General features: G+C 35.0%; 2 protein-coding genes across 2 annotated transcripts; one reads left to right on the top strand and one right to left on the bottom strand.

Moving 5' to 3' along the window:
* Positions 1–3,512: 3,512 nt before the first annotated feature.
* Positions 3,513–4,813, bottom strand: LOC111005491 (homeobox-leucine zipper protein HAT22). The gene is made up of 3 exons (XM_022277000.2): positions 4,106–4,813; positions 3,945–4,024; positions 3,513–3,849 (listed from the first exon to the last, which is right to left on the bottom strand). The coding sequence occupies exons 1-3, from the start codon at positions 4,550–4,552 to the stop codon at positions 3,564–3,566; spliced, it is 813 nt and encodes a 270-aa protein (XP_022132692.2). The 5' UTR covers positions 4,553–4,813; the 3' UTR covers positions 3,513–3,563.
* A 9,685-nt stretch (positions 4,814–14,498) lies between these two features.
* LINC4 (crowded nuclei-like protein) lies at positions 14,499–25,024 on the top strand. Its single transcript, XM_022276924.2, has 9 exons — positions 14,499–14,923; positions 16,324–16,533; positions 16,609–16,862; positions 19,917–20,187; positions 20,277–20,360; positions 20,546–22,404; positions 22,550–22,748; positions 22,829–22,898; positions 24,579–25,024. The coding sequence occupies exons 1-8, from the start codon at positions 14,717–14,719 to the stop codon at positions 22,832–22,834; spliced, it is 3,090 nt and encodes a 1,029-aa protein (XP_022132616.1). The 5' UTR covers positions 14,499–14,716; the 3' UTR covers positions 22,835–22,898; positions 24,579–25,024.
* The last annotated feature ends 132 nt before the right edge of the window (positions 25,025–25,156 follow it).

Below are 25,156 nucleotides of genomic sequence, written 5' to 3'. Positions count from 1 at the left end.
TACGACATTGATAATGTACTTGAGTTGGCTCTGGGGGTTTGTTGTATGGTACAGCGGGGTTTTATGAATATGATCATTGTTCTTGTATCGCCTTGTTTTTGTTGATGCATCCAAACATGTCCTTTGTGCACAGGAAGTTAATATGTGGGCAGGGTTTGTAATAATAGTTTTAATTTCAGTCGGGAAATTTATGTTTGTATTGACATTTTTTTTATACACATCTACCTGTGTAATTTTTAAATAATTTTATGTCTTTTTTAAATGATATTAGTGAGTACACGTGCTATGTAGGTGAAATTTATCATTTTAATACTATTATTTTAAGAGCTGTTTTGTCATCCAAATATATATTTATCTTTCTCAATTCGTCTAGTTTTATATGTCTTTCTAAACAGTATTCCTCAATGTTTACAAATTTTTCTCTCTCAATTCACCCACCCTTCTATTTTCAAATGAAATTAAATAAATGATAATTTGTGTAAGGAATTTGAATTAGAGTTCAAGGTTCAGGGACTGAGTTAGAGAAAAAAAATAGTCTTAAAAGTGAATAAGAATGAAAAATTATGAAAGGATCCGGAGATAAATAAAGTTTTGGGAGAAAATTATTTGAGAAAAGTGTAATTTAAAATGTGGAGAGAGAATATTTAGAAATTAAGAGTAGTGGGATGGAGAAGGTGAGGGAGAATGGGTGGAATTTGAGAAAATTCAGAGGGAGATAGAGTGACCCGGAGAGAAGGAGAGAGAGAGACTGGTGAGTGACCTGGAGAGGAGGAGAGAGAGAATTGGTGGATTTAAAAGGATTTGGAGAGAGATGAGGAGCTTAAAGTAATAGAGAAAAATGTTAAAATTAAAGAAAATATTTTTGGTGCATGAGGTTTGAGGTAGTTGTTTATTGAGTTCGTGAAGTTTTAAAATGAACACTTTTGGTCCTGAGGTTTGAGGTAGATGTTTAATTGGTACTTGAAGTTTCAAAATGAACACTTTTAGTTATTGAGGTTTAAAGTAGGTGTCAACTTGGTCCTTGAAATTTTAAAATAAAAACTTTTGGTCTTTGAAGTTTGAGAAATAGTTCTAAATGGTTTTTTTTACTGTTAATTAACTAATATTATAACGACGTGGTAAATTGCAATTAGATTGTTTATTGTAGTTGCTGATGTGACAAATTATATTAATTAAATGATATATGTTCTGTATGAATGGCGGACGGCGACCGCAATGGCAAAGACGTAGTGGTCGTCGGAAAAGGGTAAGAGATAGAGAGACGAAAAAATGAGGAAATGAAGGAGAAAGCACCATCACCTACACATATATTATTTAATTAATATAATTTGTCACATTAGCAACTATAATAAATAATTTATTTGTACGGGAGTCGCCAAGGCTTTGGATTGTGTTATAAATTGGGCTTCTGGAAGGTATACTGGCTCAATGTATAAAGCCCACGGTCCATATCTCAAATTTACACTCCCACTAAATTAAATAAATAAGACGATTTATATTTTATGGATATTACATTTAGCTGCCATTGTTAGATTTATTTTAACCAAATATTCGAAATGATTTTCAATGCAATATATATGGTGTGAGTGTCGAGTCAAATCAACTCTGTTTTTTTCCATTGTAGAAAATTCTGGTCAGCTCATCTGTCTTGGATCCAGAGGATTGGTTGTTGTGTGTCACCTCTTCCAACCTATCTTATACATTCCACATCAGAAAAAACAAATGGGAAAAGACAAAAGCTTCCCTTGAACTTTATTTTAAAAAATAAAGTACCAAAACCATTTAGTAACCTTCAACATTATAATACTTTAAGAGTAACTAGAAAATTATATTCGCTATACACCAAAAAAATATTATAGTACGCACTATTGTTTTGGGTACAAGGATTTCAATAGGGTTATATAGAAAAAGGAAAATTAAAATGGAATACATTACTATTAGTCTATTACCACGTTTAATTATATATATATATCATTAGCACACACGTGACACGCTGATGCGGTTTTGGCTTGGCCCACGTGAATTATTTTTAACTTAAAACTTGATTACACACATACATATGTATTTAGTTGGCGGGCAAGTTCCATGATTGTTCTTGGAAAATTGATAGTTTGGTAGAATGGAAAACAATTAATGGGAACAGGGCATGCAGTGCGTTAGATAGTGGGAAAGAAAATTAAACCAAAGACCATTCTCCTCTAATAATAAACTAAAAAAATGGTATGGTCATGGTGTAGTCAGAAAAATGGAATTTAGTGCCACTTTCCAACGTGACGCCTTCAAATTCTACACTAAAAACCAAAATTAAAAATAACAAATTGACCGTTACTTCCTAAACAATATCACATTTCTCTTGATTCGTGTAACTAGATAAAAAGTCCACCCACATGCACAGAGACACGAATAAGTAAGAAGGAGTTGAACGAAACTTGCAGTTCCAGGAAGATGGAATTGAAAGTGATTGGAAGTTTCCGGGAAACTGGCGCCGGGTCTTGTTTTCCGGGAAAGTTAAGTGGGCCGGGAAAAAAAGGCCCAAAAGCAAACAATTCAAAAGGACGCGTATAAAATTCCTAGAGAAAAGTGGGAATGGGATTGGGATTGGATTGAGTTCACGTGGGAATCCCACTCTTGGTCTCCATAAAGCACCAGCATCTCACGTGACTTTAAAATATAAATATATTTATATTTTATTTTTCTCCTTTTCTTTATCCCATGTTGCATTATTATCTTTGCTTTACAAGTCAATTTATCTATTCATTACTTACTTTACACGCCTCTCTCTCTCTCTTAATCATCACATCAAATCTTCATATCTACTAATTAGCCACCCCCCTTGACTACATACACTACCCTTTTTCCGTCCAATTCTTTTAATGCCAATTCCATGCTTCACTTATTTTCTCCAATAAAATATCAATATGAAATCAATCCAGTATAATTTAACTGTAAACAAAAATATTAACATGATTAGATTCTGATCGAGTCTCATAATCCATGGAACCTACCCTATTAATTATGAGTCTAAAATCTTGCACAATAATTTGAACAGATGGATTTAAGGCAATCTATATTGCTTTTAGTGTTGCCATTCATCATGACACTTTTTACTTTTGTAGAAAAATGAATAAATGAGTCAAAAGGGAAAAAGGAAAGGAAATCATGAAATTGGAGAAGGGGACTCGGAGAAGTAGAGAGAGAAGTCATCATATCACAAATATTTCTTCAATAATAATATTAATTTACTTTATATACAAACATATGAAATCAAATAAGGAGACATAGTAATTGGATTAGTAATTACTATATTTTTCTACAAATTAAACTAATTTAATCGGACTAAGTTTTTTTCGTTTTTCTTTTTTTTTTCTTTTTTTTTTTTCTTTTTTGATTATAGAACCAGCTAGAACTAGGGAGGCCCCAACCAAAAAATCCTGGGCTTTCTGGGGATCTTCCTCCTTTAATTAATTATCTAACTTTTTTTTTCCTTTTTTTTTGGGGGGGGGGGGGGGGGGGGGGGGGGGTGTTTTTCTGCTAGGTAATTCCTAATACATATTATCCTAGCATTAGCAAGCCGCAGAGGGATTGGTGAAGGCTTTGTAAAGCCGGGGCTTGGGAGCCATCGAAAATGGGCCCTTGGAACTGCCGTCGCCGTTTACTCCGCCGCCGATCCGCTCGCACGACGGGCACATGGTGAGTGTCGCCGCCGGCATTTGCATAAACAGAGGCTGTGCGAGTTTCAGGGCTTTCAATTCCTGCAGCTCTTTCTGCAGTCTCCTGTTTTCGTCTGTTAGTGTCTCGCAGCATCTCTTTAGGAACTCGCAATCTACCTCTGTTTGCTTTAGCTTTGTCCTGCAAATTGAACCCTCCCCTGATTTAGTTTCTCTGATCCGATTCAAATCCCAAGTTCAATTTTGGGGGAAGGGATGATTTGATTGTTTATTTACCTGGCTCTCCTGTTCTGGAACCAAACTTCAACTTGTCTCGGCCGCAGATTTAACTCCCTGGCCAAAGCTTGTTTTTGCTTCTGTAATTAAATGAAACCATGCTCGGATTAACAAATCAATGATAAGACAGAGTAATTACAAGAAGCGAGATTACTACATACAGGGTTGAGAGTGCTGTGAAGTTTGAAGCTCTCCTCCAAGAGGGCAGATTGTTGTTTGGTTAGCCTAAGTTTTTTCCTAGCATTAGAGCCATCTTCATCTTCATCACTGACTCGAGAAGAAGCTTTCTCTTCCTCAATATCTTCACCGGAAACGTCTCTCTCGCGCTTCACTCTGCCGCCGCTGGAGAATGAAGAAACCGCGCTGTGGGGCGAGGGCTGGCGACACAAATCAACCGCATCAGCGGCGGCCTGCAGGTTGAGGTAAGCGTCGGAGGAAAGGCCCAAAGTTAAAGACGGCTCGGAATTAGCGGCGGAAGGGGAGAAAGTGAACAGAGCTACTGATTTCTTGGGCGTTTGAGAAAGATTATCAGGCGGAGACGGCTTAGAGGGAAGCGTTAATCCCAAACCCAAGAGAAGCCCTGTATTAGAGAGATCGTCAAAACCCATCTGGGTAAATTCAAAATTGGCGTGGGAAGTTGGAAATTGGGTGGGGGAAGATGAGAGAGGGAAATGGGGGTTTAAGAAGAGGAATGGGAATGGGTTGGTTTGGTGGTGGCCGCTGTTTGTGTGTGTGGGGGCTTAATAATCAAAGGAGAGAATGAGGAGACAGACGAATCTTTGGAATTGGGTGAAAAAAATTATGAATGCTCCTTCTATCTCGCTACTTACATAGGTTGACCATATGTACCCCACTACTGATATCCCCTCATTATTATACCCAACAACAAATAAATTTAGACCCCCCCCAAAAAAAAAGAAAAACCCCTCTCCATATCCCTCTCTCTCGTGGGAGTGGGGAACATATATACATCAAGGGACAAACAATTCTCTAATGCCGTGTATATGCGCCAACCATCAGCACTTGTGTTTTGATCTTTTAACCTTGCTTAATAAAATTGTCCATGAAAAATAAAAAGGAGAGAAAAAACCATTTCTTCTGCTCTTTCTGTTAAGCTGTAACGCCCAAAAATTATGTTTAGTTTAAGATTTGTGAGGCTTCCAATTTTGGGTTATTTATTATTATTTGTTTGTGTTGAGTACGTCTTAACTTGAGATGGGGTTTATATATAATTGGTATGATTTGGTCCGGAATGTTCCCTTTTGGTTGCCCTTTTTAAAACCACTCGGCAGCAGTAGTATCATGTCATCAAGTAGGCTCCCTTTGGAGAAGTTGTGGCAAAGTAAATATATATCACATGGCCTGTCTCTCCCCCCATCCCCATCTTTCAAACTCACTACAATACAATACAAGATGGCCATCTCATGACCATGTCACCATGTGTTGCTCAATTTATGCACAATTCCATACATGTCAATATGGGTTCATGTTCTTTACTTCAACCGTAAAAATCTGTCAGACACATTGCACCCATCGCTGTAAATATTTTTTGTTCTTTGGGAAGAATTTTTTTTGTTTTTAATTTCGTTGCATGGTAAATAACTTAATTGTATTCAGTTGATCAGTACATAGAATTTTGAGTAGAATCAAAAACAAAATAAACACGGGTAAGAAAACAAAAAGGTTACATCCCATTACTTCTTTTGAGTGCAAAGGGATTAGCTAGAAAGAGATGGGCACCAAGAGTAGGCTAATATTATTGGAATAATAATTATGATACTTTTCTTTGATTTGTCTCGTGGGAACTTTAAAAATAAAGGAAAAAGGTTAGAGAGAGAAATAGAAAAGTTGGTAGACGACAACATTGGAATTTTGTTCAAAGAGTTATAATGATGCTAGAATATGATTCATCAATAAGAATCCACACCTTTACCTCACTACAAAGTTGTTGCCCGAGTGGACTTTGGACCTACTTTAGTACTTGGTTTTATTTTATTATTCTTATTATTGTTGTTTTTTTGGTGGATAGTAAGATAGAAAAAATATATTTTTTCTTTTTCTTTTTAAGAGGAAAAAAAACCATGTGTCGGCAATGCTGAGATGACAAGTTAGGTCATCTAAACAGCATGACGAACCAACAAAAACCAAACACTTCAAAAGGCTAACACGATTTCTTCGTTGCCTTCTTTAATTGACATTAATGCCTAAACATTCAGACAATATACCTTCTCCCTTACATCTCATCTTTCCAATTTTACACATCTCCAAATTTCACCATTATTTCCAATTCACAAATATTTAATTAGTCTGACTTTACAATATTATATTAGAAACCCTAAATTCTGGCTGAATCCTATTATAGGCCGTTCCTGATTTAAGTAAAACAACTCGCTCGGGTTCAGGTGCAGTAATATAAAATAATGAAGTTAATAAGAAAAGGGAGGGAAAAAGAGAGAGAGACGTGTCGTTGGAGAGAGAGAAATTTGTCAAAAAAATAAATAAATAAATAAAAGGGTGGGGGGAGTATAAGACAGGTGTGGCCCACCAATGATTTTGTTGGGATGGGCATTTGATTCGCTGGCGTTTGATTGTGGAGCGTAGAATTTAGCAATAATAATGGAGGTAAAAATTAAATAATGATAATAATAATAATAAAAAGAATCTGGATAAGGTCTTCCATCTTCTTTCTTCCTCCATCCGACCGTATTTGCCTATTGTCTTCAACCGTAACCATCACATTTCTCTCTCTACATTATTAATTGAGACTATGCTTGGTTAAATCTTAGTACTCTTTTTTTTTTCAGAAAATAAAAATAACAAATAATTCTAAATTTTAATCATTATTGCAATTCCACACATAATTTAAATATTTAACCTCTAGAACAAAAATGTAACAAAATAAATAAACAAATTTAAAATTAAGATACAGAAAATTATAATTAGGATTTCGATTGTTCCATCTAATGAGCTAAATATGAGAAGCAAATTGCGCGCCTTGTGACAAATACAATCCACCGGCGGTGGAAATAGTCAATATCATAATCGAAGCCCTCAAAGAAAAATAAATAAAACAAATTTTTTTTTTAATGTCACCATCTAGGGGTAGATATGAATGCGTGGAAAGAAGATGGTGTAGCATTAATTGGGGAAACACAAGTCCAGTCATCCAAAGATGATGTCATCCTTGTTTGATTATTTAGAGGGTGGGGGTGGAAGCAAGTAACTAAGTTTATTCATCACATCAAACGAACTCTCACCGACTTTTTTTTCTATATTCATCATGTGATTTTTTCCCAAATAATTAGTTTCCAGTGAGTTGGACGTTTGAATTATTACTTTTGTTTTTAACCCATGGGCTGGGAGAATATTCGAATAAGGGGAGTGTATAATAATGGAATTGTAGTACCACTGTAGGAGTTTAGTGTTGGCACAATTCCACATGAATAAAAATCAATTGATTCAAAAAGAAGAAGAAAAAAAAAGGGATGAAGCAGTGAAATAATATTATTTGAGAAAATTGGAAAGTGGGATATGGGGGGTGAAAACTGAAAAGCTTTCAGATTCACACACACCGTGCTTGCGTTTGAAAGTAGTTAAAAGCAAAAGGGCCACGTCAGCCGCCCACCGGCTTTTCCATGAGGGAGAGGTGTCGTGCGCACGCAACTTTAAGGCTACACATGCGTACACGTGGGGGGATGGAGGGGTACAAAAGTAAAATAACAAATAATAAAATGGAAAAAAGAAAGAAAGAAATTAGGGTAGTTGGAGACTCGTGGTTGCCGGCAGAAACAGTTGGAAGGTTTTTGCTTGCTTAAAGTGTCGCACGCGGTTCGCTTTGGGTTGGTTGGCTGGCTCTGATTTTGATATATATATATTTTTTTCTTTTTAAATCATTTGATTTTTCCGACTCGAGATTAAAAGCACCCCAAGGAAAAAAGGGAAAAAAAAAAGAGAATTGATTCCAGTTAACGTGTCAAATCAAATCAAACAGTCTTTTTAAATGGACGGACTTTGGTTTGGGTTGAATATTCTGTTTTTACTGTTCTATTTAGTTTACACATGTCCATGTTTCAGGGTTCGTATTTTCGGTATTTTTGTCATTATTTCAAATGTTTGATAATAGCATGAGAGCTACGTAGATATTTGTTTATTGTCAATATATGGATGAAATAATATGTGTATTTTTTTCTTCTAAAAAATAGAACAAGCCTGTGACGAGGATTCAAACTTCCTAATACTTTAACCGTTAACTTGAGGTATAAAATAATGTTTAAATTAATGGATATTATCTGCTCAAACAAAAAATGGATATTATAAATTTAATTTAAAATATCACTGTATGACTACAAAATTTTTAACATGAATAAAATTATAGGAAAAAAATCAATAGATAATTTCAATGATTAAACATGTTTACTTTTATAACACACACGCACACGTATATGCATGTACATATATACGTACGTACAGTTATATACATGTTATAAATTTTGTAGTTTCTCGTTTAAATTTGATTTATTCTTTGGTGTTAAATTTAAATAGAAATGAATACAAAAATATTTTTTATTTTCCTCTAATTATTTCTAAAATAATTTATTGCATAAAAAATTCTATAATTATTATAGAAGTTTAAATTTTGATATATTATCTCAAGTTTGATTCTCTTTTTTCTATATTTATATTTACCTAAAAAATTTTGTTCCATGTCCTATTATTAAGCACGAACGATTATTATTGTTTTTTCTTTTAGTACAACATGTGAGGGTGGAATCGAACTCACAGTCTCTTGTTGGAGATATATGTAAATTACCACTGAACTATACTCGTTGGTATTATCATTAGTCTTAATTAGTCTCTTTTTTTATTAAGCATGAATGATTTTATACTCTGATCCTATATATGGTAACCAATTAACTAAAATAACTAAGCTTGTTGGTTCGGACAAATTTAATATATCTAACATTATTTAAGATTAAAGATAGATTTATTGTTTTTTCAACTTTATCACTTTGTATTATCCCAATCCACACATAACTTTTTTATATTAAAAAATTAAAGGTAACAAAAATAGAAGTTCACTACAAAAAATAACTAATCGTCCGAATTGAAATAAATATAATTTTTTAAATTCCACATCATAATTGTTCCAATATCCAGGGTTACGAGAATGCAATTATAAAATATAATTCATAAATTAGTTTAAATATAGAGTTAACTACTAGCTAACTTTTTTTTTTCTTTAATAGACGATTATACTAGATATTGTATAACTTAATATTTGATAGTGTGAATATAAGCTAGATTAGATGCATGGAAATCTAATACATGTGTTTTGTGTTTGAGTATTGAATGTTTTAAATAATATTCCAATAAAATCAATCATGATGTTGAATAGTTAGTTTAAAGTATCTTAATGAAATTAAAATAATTTGTTTTCTTATTTTTTCCCTTTGTTTTCTAAAACATTATTTTCTCGTTATTCATTCATTTTCTAATTATTAATTAATACATCTAAAAGTCAATATGAACATAATTTTACTAGTTAAGATATGATCAAAATATTTTGAGTTCGAATCTCCACCCTTCATCTTGTACTTAAAAAATCAATACATCTAAAAACTAAAAAACAATCTATCCAATTTAAATACAACTCAATTAATTTAAGATATATATCATTGAATAAAAGAGAAATAGGCATTATAGGAGTAATGTCAAGTACATAGAATTTAGAACATGTCTGATAACAAATATGTTTTAATTCTCAATTGTAGTTTTCTGTTTAGTAAATAAAAAATAAATAACCACCAATTATCTTGTTTGAAGTTGAAAATTTTGACCATCCATATCAGAAAACGTTTTCAATATACTTGTTTTAGAATATTATTATTTATTTGTTAATCATATGAGCTCAAAACATCATTCATTTTTTAATTAATTAAAAATTTTATACAACTACAAAAGTAAATTACAATCTAGTTAATAATTGTTTTTTTTTTCGTTTTTAATTTATGCTCATTTACTTTTACTCGACCCAATATATCAATCCGTAATCATTTAGATGAAGATGAAGGTCGTCCCTCATTTATTTGACAAATTAGAAAATTGATTTTAGAAGAGCTTAAAATAACTTTAAATTGATTTTTAAAGTATCTTAGGTAGGGTTTTCGAAAAATCAATTGTCCTTAAATCTTTTTTTTCAAAATCACTCATCTACCATCACTCCCAAATATATCCTTAACTTAAAATATTGATGATTTTTCAAAATCACTCATCTACCATCACTCTCAAACATATTCTTAACTTAAAACATCGATGATTAATCTCAACGCGTAAGTTAGGAAGTACTATATTAGTAGTGTTATGTTCTTAAAAAGAAAAAACACAAATAATATTCTGTTACCATTAGAAATATGCAATATGCTCTCCCCTCATTGTGATATTTTTTTAATGATATTTATGTTTGACTTAATTGGAAATCAATCTTAAATTTATCGTTATTCTATATTTGAATAAACGAGAATAAATTCCAATCTGATCCGAATTCAATTCTTTTTTTTTTAATTGAGAAAATCTGAATTATAATTCTCTGTATTTGTTTGGACAGAAATGAAATGGGATAACAAGATGCGGAGCCACGTTACTGTTGGAAAAAGGTTTGAAACATGCGGGAAAAAAGTCCCACATGGCCATCCTATTCCTACCAATTTTCCCTATATGATTTGGTTTCAGTTGAAATTCATAATTATTTCATATTAAAAATCTGTCTCCGAATATTATTTTCTCAGTTCATGTAATTTTTGTTGATTTTTAATAAATTTATAAACTCAAGATCTTCTATTTACATTCTAGACATTAACTGTGTTTGTTTAATGCTTGCATCATGAAAGTTAAAATCCAAAACTAAACTGTATTAAGAAGATAGGTTGGGAGTTGAAGAGCGGCGGCACGCGGCGAGAGGAGGGAGGTGCGGTGGGCGGCAGCGGCACGGAAATTCTCCACAAGAGAGAACTCACGTGACGGCCACGTGAAGTGGGTCCCACACTCATAATCTCGAATCCTGTCCGTCCATTCCATCCAGAATCCCACGCTCCAAGATTTTTGCCTTTTGCATTAGCGGCTCCAAATTCCTGAATAATTAATAATTTCAGACAACCAACAAGTTGACTAATCTCATCCACCATGATTAACCAACCCAAATTAATCTTCAACCCAATCATTTATCGCCTCTCCAATCTTATATAAATCATACACTTTACAATTAACTTTTTCATTCTCCCCTTAATTCTAATTCATTGGCGCATATTATAGTGTACATGTATTATATATATATTTTTGGTTAATAGTAAGTAAGGACATGACACGACTCATAAAAATAGAATAATTGAATAAAGACGACGAGGTTGACTAATTATTCTGTTGTCAAATGGCAATGGCTATAAGAATCTTATTCTGAAAAAAAAAAAAAAAATGGTCGACCACAAAATCATCCAATCTCCTTGGATTTTGCCGTGGAGAGCGAGAGGAGGGCCACCCCGGCAAAGCTTAGATTTTTAATGTAATGGGGTGCAAAATATTCGGTTTATTTTCTTTAAATAAATAAAAAATAAAATTCATTTTTATTTTATTTATTTTATTTTTTTCAAATGGGTAATGGATTGATTGTCCTTCCCACTATGGCTGCCCCCGTGGAGTTGTACGGAACATAGGGTTTAGAAAAGGCTGTTATGGTAAATAGCCATAATCTAATATACTTATCGGGTTGGGCCTCTAGGCCCGTCTTTCCGCTTTTGGATCCGGATGGATTGGGCTTAAGTTGCGGCCGGGAGCAGGAATTCGGCAACATGGTGGTTGTCAACGAGTGACAGCAGAAGCCATGACAAACCCAACACTATACGAAAGTGGAGATTTGGTTTCACCCTACTAAGCCTCCATCAAACTTTATTGAAGATATATGAATCGACCGACCTCCTAAGATAGAGTTTTTATACATTTTTGTCGATGTCTGCCTCGTTAAAGGACACTGGATTGAATGTCTATTTGGGACTCGTTGTGGCGAGTTCAGTTATTGTCTTGTATTTTTTTGGGTACATTTTAGGTATATATCAAATATGATTTAAAAGTAATGTTACTAAAAATATTATAATATGTTTACTGATTTGGATATGTGTGTAATATACTATCATCTATTTGTGTGTATTATTATTTTACCACATGCATCATACATCATGAATTATACTTAGGTATGTACAAATTATACCATGTGCATTATATACCATGAAATATAAATTATACCACGAACATCATACTTATCTCAGAGGTATATACAAATTATATACCACGTGCATCGCATTAATTTCAAAGGTATATACAAATTTTAGCATGTATGTCATATAATTATATCAAAGGAATACAAAGATTATACCACATGTATCATACATTATGAATTATGTATATATATATATATATATCAAATATATGGAGTGTAAAGCCAAGAAATTTCAACTGAAAAATAACGTCAATAACGATGTTAGAAATGTAGGAAAAAAATGATAAATAAACACAATAACGATTTTTGCCGAAAAACGAACTAATAATAATGTTTTTTTTTTTCTGCTGAAAAAAGGTGTATAAAATACAAAATAAAACAAAACGGCGTTTGCCAGCAAAAGAAATGAAAAATATAGGTAAATAGAGAAATCCATGAGTTAATTATACAATCGTCAGTTATGGAAAGAAAATGCCCTACTAAATATCATGAAAAATAATCGTTGATTAATGAATGTTAGTATCATCATTCAAAATTTTAAAATTTAACCCTTAATAAATATATTTTGTCTTAAAATTATTAGAAAAGTATAAATTAAAATATGGCAGGAGAATCATAAATTAGGTATTTTAGTAAAAAAAAATCATATTAGACATCTAAAAATATAAATAATCACATAAAATATTGATTCTAAAAAATGGGAGAATTTGTCCCAGCAATTTAACAAGTAATTGACATATACTTCCAACTTATAAGTTCATCTCCCACCCCACATGTTGTATTAAAAAAAAAGGAAGAATTTATCTAAAAGAAACTTAAAAGACTTCGAATCATCCTGCTTTAATATCTCAAAATTATTATATTTGTGTTGAATGAGAAATTTTGACAAATTACCTAATGCCACATCATAATTTAAAATTATATTTTGGGACCAATCATAAAATTACATGTGTCCAAAATTAATTTTAAATCGGTAAATCAAATTGTCCCACGTGTCTCTCTTAGGGTGGTCCGATGAAATCAACTAATTGGATCAAAACCTATAAAGAGATTAGGCTCAAGCCCACAACCCATTCGAGCCCATGGCCCATACAAGACCCACCAAGCTCTATAAATAGAGTGGGTCACCCTCGGAAGAAAAAGATCCAGAAGCATTGGAGATTCAGAGCATTCGGTGCATTCAGAGTCGTTTACAATCATTTAAAGTGCGAAGCATCCATAACTAACAAGACTCGAAGAACTGAAGACGACAAGACTTCAAGAATTATGAACCCTCTCTCCGCCAAGCGACCGACTGAAGAACTCAACACGCTGCAAAAGTCGAAGAACTTCAACAAGTTGAAAAGCCGAAGAACTTCCACAAGCTGCAAAGCCGAAGTTCTGCAAAAGTAAAGTACTTCATCAAGTAGCAAATTTCGTCAAGCGAGCCAAAGACTTCATCAAGCCAACAAACCTCGCCAAGCGTTAAGCTTCATAGCCGAAGACTTTAAGGATTCTCCAATACGCTAGAAGCTGAAGGCGCAGACCCATTGATTCGAGAACAAGCTCACAACCCTTTGAATTAAACTTCACATCTGAGATAATTAATCAGAGGATCATACATTAGAGATTGTAACACTACGTATATTCAATACAAATACAAGTTCATAAATCCGAGTTTTCTCTCGTTGAATTTCTCGTCGAACAATTTGCCTTGATTTTAATTTTAAAAACAAATTATCTATTACATTATTCCTAATTTTTTTTTACAATAGGTAGGAACGAAAATTGGAAACTAGGACTATACCTTACCCAATTAAACTAGGTATTATTTTGAAATGAAAGGATAACAAATTTCCAAATATTCCTCCTAAAGTCATGCTGGAAACTTGGAAGGTTGTTAAATGTCCATCAGCCATGGGGGTTGGGCTTGTTGATAGTTGCAAGTATTGGGCCGGCCCCAAATTAAGATTTTCAAGAACTAGACGACATGACGTGGATGGCTGACTGTCGCACTCAGCCTCATTCCTTTCCTTCCTCCATAAGCTAGCCTACTGAGACAGTGAGATTTTCACAAATCTCTGATTTAATTTACTTTTTTTTCTTTTTGTTTTGAGTACAACAAATTCATTTAATTTACCCAATTTGAATTCTAATCAAGCCGCTCCGCTAATCTCAGAATCAGATGCGATTTTAAAGCCAGAAATCGTTCAACTGATTATTAACTAAACGGCGTCGTATGTCTAATCTTCGTCTCACTGTCCGCTCCGTTGACTTTCTTTTGACTGTATTGTGAATTGAATTACGCTGTGAGCCTACGAAGCCTGAGAGGGTGAAAAGTAAAAGCGATTCAGAGCAGAACCAAAGTAGACCAAGAGAAACTCGATCATGCTTCCCACTTTGGTGAGGGAGTGAGCGGAGGACGCAAAAGTAAGTTTCGTCTGCCAAGATCGGCCGTGGCGGAGGGTCGAATCGAGGACGCTCTGTGTGTTTTAGGGTTTGTTTCTCTTCCAATTCGGACTCCGGAATGGCGAGTCCGCAGTCAGAACGAGCCGGAGTTACTTTCAGTTCCGGCAAGGGTTTGTCTTTGACGCCAGGTTCTAGGGTTTTGCAGACCCCACTTGCCGACGATGCTATCTGGAAGCGTCTCAAAGAGGCTGGGTTCGATGAGGAATCGATTAAACGCAGGGATAAAGCTGCGCTTATAGCATATATCGCTAAGCTAGAAGCTGAGGTTTGTCTTATTTCTTACATAACAGCTTTATCGGTTCTCGAGATTCACATTTCGTTTACTCACTCTTCTCTTGCGTGTTCGTCGCGGGATGCGGGGTATTTGGAATCATATTTCTGCTTTGGCCATGGTATGGGATTCGAGTGTTTCTTGAACACAAAATGCTTTTGTATTTGATTATAGAAAAACCCAACTGATGTCCGATAAAATCTTAAGCGTGCTCCTGGAAGGAAGCTTCTGTGAGAATTTTGAGAATATGAGCTGAATTTGATCAAATTGTTTATTCTTGGAGAGGGTAATAAAAATTATGGCGGTTTTTTAGTTCAATTTAGTAAGATACTTGATTGTATTAATAATTGATTCCTCGTAATTCTGCTAATGCACTTTGGCATGCATAACGACTGAATCACTTCTGTCCGTTATGACCTCATTGAAATAAATGATCCATTTTCTTATTAATATCTACGACCAAAAGTGAAACAAGGACAAAACCAAAAGGTTAGGTGAACTACTACCAGTTTGGAGACAGTAGAGAATGTCTATTCCAGGATAATAGAATGGAATCGCGAGATAATATTATGTTAACTGATTTTCTAACTCCTGTTTTTTTTTTTTTTTTGGTAGAAAACTTCATCTTTATCAAAATTTAATAATGTCATGTTTGCAATATGCCTGCACGAAATTTTGAAGCTCAGAAATATGAATTTTTGATGTAAGGTCTCAAAAAATTCACTGAAGAGTTCCAAAAATTGCTGTATGAAATTCGCGATTGTTTAATTGTGCTCAACTTTGATTGACTTACTTCCCATTAATGGCCTATGATTAACTTTGTTTACGTGTTAAAATTTCTTCTCTTTAAAAGGATTCTATCCTTTTCAGGCACTGTACACATGGGCGATTAATCTCTAGGAGTGACTGAGTTTTTATTTTTGTTGTTAATAGATATTGTAGATTTTAATAATATCTAATAGTAATTTGTTTTATAGTTTAATCTACTTGGACAGGGTTCTCTAATTTGCTTTACTGACTTGTGTCTGCTATCCTAGGATGGCAATTGTTAGACTTCTAAATTTTTAGCTTCTTTCAGCTCCACTTTGTTGTGTACCTAAACCTGTGTCTTCTCTTTTCTGTCAGTGGGCTTTCTGACACTGATGAATAACATTTTATTTTCTGTGGAGTAGGACTTATGTGTATAACTGTTCTGTAAAGTTGCTTGTCTTGAATTAATACAACTCTATACCCCTTTTACATAAAATTCTCCTTAGGAGTCAGTGTTGTGCATTCTTGAATTGGTTTTTATTCTGGTAGGCTTGTATTTTTTTAATTGAAAGAGCTCTGATTTTTGAATTGTACTAATAAATTTCCCTTTTTGCCTACTAAACTAATTTTTGTACTATTGCTAGATCTACGAGCACCAACACCATATGGGCCTTCTCATATTAGAAAGGAAGGAGTTGGCTTCAGATTGTGAGCAAATGAAAAGTAAAGCTGAGACTGCTGAATTACTGTACAGGCGTGACCAAGCTGCCCACTTATCGGCTTTAACTGAAGCAAAGAAACGAGAGGAGAGTTTGAAGAGGACTATTGGGATAAAGGAAGAGTGTATTGCTAGTGTAAGTATTTATTTGTAGACGAGTTTCCCTGACTAGTGTATTTATGTGCTTGTAATCTTCTACTCTGATATATAGCTTGAGAAGGCTTTGCACGAAATGCGTCTAGAATCTGCTGAAACCAAGGTTGCAGCTGAGAGTAGATTGACTGAAGCACGCAGTACGATGGAGGATGCTCAGAAGAAATTTATTGAGGCTGAAGCCAAAATACATGCAGCAGAATCTTTACAAGCGGAAACTAACCGGTGTAATCGTGCTGCAGAAAGAAAGCTCCAGGAAGTCGAGGCACGGGAAGATGACTTAAAGAGGCGTATGACGTGTTTCAAGTCTGAGTATGCATTCTGCTCTTTTTTATTTCATTAGCATATTTGGTATGAATTTTCTTTTCTTTTTCTAAAGGTTATTTGGTTTCTTGTATGACTATCATTATCAACTTTGACTTTTGGTCCTTAGCTGTCTTGGAACAAATGGTGACAACTTCTTTGTGACTGGAACAATGGTGATGATTTTAGGGAAATTGACTCAAATGACCTTAAAAAGTTTATAGAATGCTTAAATGACCCACACCTTCAAAATGTGCCCAAATGACCCACTTGAATATTTAATTAAATTTAAAAGGAAGTGAAATTACAGTACTACCCCTTAGTTCAAAAAATCAAACTGTTTGCTCTCTTTTCTGTCCATTTTCGCTTCCCCTTTTTCTTGGAAATTCGTGTTGAAACAAAGTGAAAGAAATTGACTTAATCATCGAGGCGTTTCTTTTAATTTTTCCATTGCTCCGTCGATTTGAATGGTTAGGGCTTCGTTTTTTGTGTGTTGAGGAGTTGAATGGTTTTTTTTTTTCCGTCGATTCTGTTTTCATATGTGTAGATGAACGAATACATGAATGTTAATGCATCTATTAGGTATTTTTCCGTGGATTTCGTTGTCCGATTTTACTTTTTTTTCGTTCCATGTTATTTGTTGATTTTTCCTTTGTTATTGTTCTGTTGAAATTGAGGTCTATGAGATGTTACGTTGATAGTAGTTCAGTTGTGTGGTGGGAGGTTGAAGAAGAAGAAGGAACGTCACTCTGGTTAATCCTCTGTTATTTTTCTCGGGTTCGACCTCGGGCGAGGTTCAGCCTGAGGTATTTGAAGAGGCTCAACCTCGAGGTTACCTTGAGGTTGAGCCCGAGGTATTCCGAAGAGTTTGAACCTCGAGGTGACTCTTCCTAATACCTCGAGCTCAACCTCGCCCGAGGTCGAACCCAAGAAAAATAACAGAGAGCACAAACTCTCGAGCAACTTTCAAATTTCAATCCTTGCTCGAGGTTTCTAAGCATCTGGAAAAGTCCTCGGTCTCAACCTCGGGCGAGACTGCACCCGGGAAATTTTTCAGAGGCCTACTAGAACCTCGAGCAAGGTTTGGAATTTCTTCCAAACATCGCTCGAGGTTGAGTGTCTTTCAATTACCTCGGGCTCAACCTCGCCCGAGGTCATTCCCGAGAATTTTGACAGAAACTTAACAAACCTTGAGCGAAAGAACAAATTTCTTCAACCTCGCTCGAGGTCCATCTCACTTCGCGCGAGTTTGTCCTTCTTCTTCAACCTCCCACCACAAATATTTTAAATAAACCTCACATCCACACACACAGAGACTAGAGACCTCAAAATTGACATAATAATATACTCAAGAATCAAGAACAAGGAACACACAAACAGTAATCAGTTTTCCTATTTTTCAAAACATGAAATACACAAGAAACAAACTTAAATCGATGCAATGTAATTCTTGTATTCGTTCATCCAAATACCGGAAAACAGAATCGATGGAAAAATAAAACATTAAACTCCTCAACAGCGATGGAAATCGAAGCCCTAGCATTCAAATCAATGGAAAAGAACAAAAATTAACAGAGAAGGAGATGGAACGAAAGCAATTTCAAACGGAGAAGATGATGGAACATAAACGATTTTGAACAGAGAAGGAAAAGAGAAAGAGACGTCCGATAAATGGTTTGATTTTTTGAACAGAGGGGTAATAGTGTAATTTCATTTCTTTTTAAATTCAATTAAATATTAAACTGGGTCATCCAAGCACATTTTGAAACATGAGGTCATTTGAGCATTCCAAAAACTTATGAAGGTCATTTGAGCCAATTTCCCATGATTTTAAGTCACCTTTGTTTTCTTCTGTGAACCTTTATGTCAAAATATGAACTTTACTTTTTACAATTTTTTTCCATTGATATAGTGAAAAAGTTGATAGAAATTTTGTACGGAGGCGAGAACTAAATTCCCAAAAGATGGAATATAACGAAATCTATACCATTTTCACTTAATTAGTATTTTCGAGGTGCAAGGCTCACCTCAAGTGAGAAGCCCTTTGATCGCCTTGAGGCGAGAGGCGATACAAAGGCGACGCCTGAATGAAGCGAGACGCACCTTAATAAATAAATAAAAATTATATATAGTGTATAAAGTTATATAGAAAATATAGTTTAAAAAATTCAATACCAAAATAGTGTCATAGTAAATGTCAACAAGATACATGAAACAACTCTTTAGTTACCAATAAAGACAACCAACATTAAGAAATACTGGAGTCTGGAATAGGTTTTGAGAAAGATTTGGTGTGAAATAAAAGAGATGAAAAGGAATAAATAAGATAAAAGAATACAAAAAAACAGAAAGAACCCATCGAAAGTTGGAGGAGAAGGCGGCAGTGGTGACAGACGAAGGATGCGGCGCGATGGTCGGAGATTGAGGGTGAAAGTCGAGAGGCAGAGAGAATCGAGAAGTTAGGGTTTGGACTTGGAGGTAATTCGCGAGGGAGAAGAGGACTTTCTAAACATATTTTAAAAAAATACAAATAAAAAGGAAAATAAAAAGAAAATAAGGCATATCGCCTTGCTTGAACGAGGTGATCGCCTTGCCTTAGGTGAGAGGTGCACAAAGGCGAGCGCTCGATTGAAGGCGCTCGCCTTTGCACCTTGCAAGGCGCACCTGGGCGGAATCGCCTCCCCTCTCGTCTGAGGCGAGCGCCCGGGTGCGCCTTGAAATCACTGCACTCAATCAGAGAGGATTGGAAACACCATAAAGAACAATAAAACTTAGCAATCCCAAAGGCTTTATCCAAAATGCATCCCTTCTCATTGAAGATTCAGTTATGACATTGTAGCGTTATTATCCTTTGTGAGAATTGAGATCTACAACTTTAATTTCTCACGTAATGACAAAATCAAATGTCTTGCACTAACAAACAACAGTGGAGCTGTGACTCCTTGCTGCGGTGGATGGACAGTTGCTTTAATTTTTTCAACACCTCTTCTGTTCCTAGATCTGTAAACATTATAGAAATAAATAATAATAATAATTATTATATATACTTTTTTTTTGTTATAGTTGTGATAAGAAAGGAGAGGAGATTGTGCTCGAGAGGCAATCTTTGAGTGAAAGACAGAAAGCATTGCAGCAGGAACATGAGAGATTACTTGATGGACAAGCGTTGCTTAATCAGCGGGAGGAACATATATTTAGCAAGACTCAAGAGCTAAATCGACTTGAAAAAGAGTTAGAGGACTCAAGAGCTAGCATTCAGAATGAGCGCAGAGCAATTCACGATGTGAAGTCCAATTTGCAACTCACTGAAGCATCTTTATCAAAGAGAGAAGAGGTTAAATCTAATTTTGGTTTGAATAATATTCTGTAAATAATTTTGTGCTTTGCCCTGAAAATATAATTGGTTTACCTTCTGGGTTTTAGGCTGTCAATAGAATGGAAATTTTGCTGAGCAGGAGAGAGCAGGAGCTACTTGTTTTACAGGAAAAAATTGCGACACGGGAATCTGTGAGTTGTTTTAACCTATTCGTTACCTAACTGCAGCTTTGAGATTCATTTTATTAACTTTACTCAAACCATAATGATTGTAATATTTTTTCCTCCTGGAATGCACTCTGTTTCATTTTAAGTGACCTGACCTATTTTTTGAGGCACTGATTACATTTTAATTCTACTCTGAATGAGTTCTGCAGAATGAAATTCAAAAAGTCGTGGCAAACCATGAAAGTACTTTGAGAACAAAGATATCAGACTTTGATGCTGAGCTACAAGTAAAGCAGAAAGAAGTTGAAGATGAAATTGAAGGCAAGAGACGTGCGTGGGAGTTGAGAGAGATGGACCTTAAACAGCGGGATGAGCAACTCTTGGAAAAGGAACATGACTTGGAGGCTCAATCTAGGTCATTGGTAACAAAGGAGAAGGAGGTAGAAGAATTATCCAAGTTTCTTGATGTAAAGGAGAAGAACTTGAGAGCTGTTGAGCAGGAGCTTGAACTTAATAAGGTACTCCTGCAAAAAGAGAAAGATGAGTGCTCTAAGATAAAGCTAGAGCTTCAGCACTCCCTTGACTCTCTGGAAGACAGAAGGAAACAAGTTGATTGCGCAAAGGACAAGCTTGAAGCCTTTAGGAGTGAAACTAATGAATTATCTCTGCTAGAGATGAAGCTTAAAGAAGAGCTTGATTCAGTTAGAGTTCAGAAACTAGAATTGATGGATGAGGCAGATAAGTTGATGGTTGAGAAGGCCAAATTTGAAGCTGAATGGGAGTTCATTGACGAAAAAAGAGAGGAGCTGCGGAAGGAAGCGGAAATTCTAGCTGCAGAGCGGTTAGCCGTGTCCAATTTTATCAAAGATGAACGTGATAGCCTTAGATTGGAGAGGGATTCAATGCGAGATCAATTCAAGAATGATATGGAGACACTTTCTCGTGAGCGAGAGGAATTCTTGGAGAAGATGACACGTGAACGTTCTGAGTGGTTGAACAAAATGCAGCAAGAACGTAAGCATCTATTGATGGATGTTGAGGCACAGAAGAAGGAGCTTGAGAATTGTCTTGAGCAGAGGCGTGAAGAATTAGAGAGCCATTTAAGGGAAAAACTAAAAAACTTTGAGCAAGAAAAGAATCATGAACTAGAGAGAATTAGCTTCCTTAAAGTCAAAGCAACCAAGGATTTGGAAGAGGTTGCATTAGAAACTAAGAAACTTGAAACTGAGAGAATGAAGATTAATTTAGATCGTGAAAGAAGGAACGAAGAATGGGCAGAACTGAATAATTCAATTGAGGAACTCAAGATTCAAAGGGAGAAATTAGAGAAACAGAGGGAGTTGTTGCGTGCTGACAGGGAGGAAATTGTTGCCGAGATTGAACGCCTTAAGAAATTCGAGAATTTGAAAGTTGCTTTGGATAATCTGGCTGTGGCTGAGATGAACAGTTCCAGTTTGGAACCTGCTCATCCAATAAGTTCTCCAAGAAAACGTTTGAAGCAGCGAGCAGTTGTTAGAGATGATGATTTGAATTCACAGCACCAAACAGATACTGAAAAGATTTATAATGGCTTTGAGTCCCCATCTATGCTCAAGTTAGATGGTGATTCACATCCTATCTCATCTCGTTTATCGTGGATCAAGCGTTGCTCTGAATTGATATTCAAGCAATCTCCTGAGAGAGAGAGGCCATTTACGAGCTATCATGATAAAAACCTGATCACTCAGGCTGACAATTCAATCTCAATTTCTGGACAACTCTGTCAGGCTCAGGATTTTGAGAAGACTTCTGCTGAAAGACAGGATGTGAAATACGATATCGAAGAACCAAAAGTAATTGTTGAAGTACCCCCAGCAGGCAAGGACATGAAAGGAGTACCTGTTCTTGAATCTGAGATTGTAAATGATGTTCCTGTGTCTGATAGTAGGATTTTGTCTGGAAGGAAAAGGAGAGCTACCAATATTACTCGTAGTGATTCTCTAGGACAAATGGAGCTAGAAAATAACAATAAGAAACAGAGACAACAAGAAATGTCTGTAAGCCCTTCGGAAGAAGATCCTAGTTGCCCGTATGTCTTCTTTTCTGGTCAAATGAATTTCCTTTATTTTCTGTTAATCTTTAGTTCTTATTCTCCCAATAATATCTCAATACCTAATGGTCATTTTTGAAAATTTTTTTATAAGTTATTTTTGAAGTTAATGATTTGATTTCAGTGAAGAAGCAAACCAAATGAACGTGTCTGAGGATCCTAAGGAATTTATGTCCTCCATAGAAAACCAAGAAAGTGTCAGAGAGGCTGAAGTTATTATTAATACGGACATTAATATCACGGAAGTGACGACTTATAAACAGAACTCTGACATTTCTTCCGATCAAGATATGTCAAACTACCAGCAAACTCTCTCAGGAACGGTATGGTGTGTTAAACAAAATTATTTAATAAAAGGCAATTTGAGCATTCCAAATTTAATGGATGGTGTATTACCTTGTAGTACTGATGTCCGTGGAATGATTTAAGATATACGTGTAGGAAATGTTGAACAAGCTGCTGTTTGCTCTCAGGTATATGTTATTCTGCTTTCAAGTTTCAACTTTTGCTTTCCAATATTTCTTAGTTTTGTGCACAAATTAATGTTGTCAATTATGTCATGTTAATGTGGAATTTCTATGCTCTTCTGTTCGCCTCCATATCACTTGTCTCATGTTCTTCTGGGTGATTTTGTTTAGACTTCGTATTTGATAGATCTAGATGATTGAATTTGAGCTAGAATTCCAAAATAAAAACCAAGAAAAGGACAGGAAGCACGTAAAATTGAACCAAAAAGATGAGTTCTAGATGTTTGATCTCACCTAGTTGACTATTGGATCGTCTTACCAATTAATTTCCTAGATTTCATTTTAGGTTTTCTAACTCCCTCTTCAACAGTTTAGGTACGTCTAACTTTTAACTTTGAAACCAATATCAGGATAAGAAACCAAAAAATGAGAATCAATTACGTTTAGGTCTTTTATTGTGCCTCACAGATGTTGTAAGCCTCCAAAATCTGAATTCAAATTATAAAGATATTCTTCTCTTTTGATTGCCTAATCCTAAGCTTTAGCAGTTTGTAAGCTATTTGATTGAAAAGAATCTATTGATGATTGTTAGATCGGAAAAAAACCTTTCTTTAAGGAGAAGAAAGCTATGGATTATAAAGGAAGATAGTGTACCAACCACATGGGGACTTACTACAAGGGTCCCAATTGACATACATCAAAAGAACTCATAATTACATAAAACTTTAGACAAATTGCACCAACTAGAATAAAAAAGTCTATTGAAACCCAAAGGTCATCCAATGGTGCCTTTGCAAAGAAAGAGACCGGTGATGACTTGAATCACTTTCCTTGGAGATGGTTTTTTCTGATTAAGATTTGGTGCAAGTTTTTGGAGGCTTTTAGGGTGGTGTGTAATCCCACGCTAGATTATCATGGTATGATGGAGCAAGTCATCTTGCATCTTCCATTATGTGATTCAGGACGAATTTTTGGGAAGGTTGTTTCTTTGCTTGTCATTGGTTTATCTAGCTTGGGAGTGATTTGATAATTTATTAGGGTATAAAAATGTGCGATGGATGTTTCTTTGGTGGCAGTGTACAAACCATAAGAAATTATTTGTAATAATAGCCGCCTCATTAACGAGTGGAAGGCTTTGATTGTATAACTCCTTCTGGGTGTTCTTGCTAATGCATTCTGATGTTTCACATATAATACATCTCTTTGTGTCAATGTTAGTAAGTTCTTTCCTGACCTCCCTTTTGTTGGAGGAACCCATCTCAATATATATATTTGGAGGCTCTTTTGCTTGTTTCCTTCAATGAAAACAGTTTTTTAGCATATAATAATATTATTAATTTTTTGGATAAGAAGCATATATTAATAACAGTGCAAAAAATAAAATAAAATAAAGAAGCATAATAAAATAAAATAAAGAAGCATCGGTTTAGCAATTTGAAGTTTTAATTGGTAAAAATGCATCTACTGCCTCCTTCCACCCTTCCTAGCTGTGCCCTTCTCTCTCTCTCTTTCGTTATCTTTGTTACTTGCACCTGTATCACTTTGAAAAACTCTCCTTCAATTCTTCACAACATAATGATTGTGTTTAAAATTCTTTTAGTCTTCTTTGCATCCTTTCATCTTTCTGATTATGCGTTTGTATATCAAGCACCAATTATCAATAATACGTTCTTTCCTCTTATTTAGGACATACACCTCCGAGAAGGTAACAGAATGTAGAGATTGCGAGAGAGCCTGAACCTGAAGGAGGTGAAAAACCTGTTGACATGGGGAGATAGGAATGTGTAAAGCGATGATATCAGAGTGTAACTGTATGTTTATGGTTTTTGGTAGAGTGCTTTTGGAAGCGTCGTCTGGCTTCACACCCTTGAAAGGTATAGAGGGCCAGGGGCATTGTTTTCTAGCATGTTAATATTGCTGCTCCGAATTAAGATGTCAATAGATAGTCTATTAGTAGGAAGGGTTTTAGTGAGATTTCTTGTTTAGTAACATGCCTTGAAGTGGGTTGGTGGTGTGTATATGATTTTTCTTGGCCGACTTTGTGCTTGTTGAATGAATGAATTTGTAGAAACTCTCTTCTTCAGCTCTTTCTCTGTTGTGAGCATTAAAAACTTCAGTTTGGATTTGTTGCTTGTGATTCTCTTGGGATTTTTTTTTTGTTATAGGATTCTTAATGAATCATATAGTTTTATGGTTCAATCACTTGCAAATTTTTATTTATTTACTTTTCATATAAAGCAGTGTTACCTTCCTTGAAGTCTAAG

This window comes from Momordica charantia (genome assembly GCF_013281855.1).
Source record: "Momordica charantia cultivar OHB3-1 chromosome 1 unlocalized genomic scaffold, Mcharantia_2.0 BLBB01000001.1, whole genome shotgun sequence".
Taxonomy (NCBI): Eukaryota; Viridiplantae; Streptophyta; class Magnoliopsida; order Cucurbitales; family Cucurbitaceae; genus Momordica; species Momordica charantia.
The sequence above is the reverse complement of the archived record's forward strand: the minus strand, read 5'-3'. Positions and strand labels throughout refer to the sequence as shown.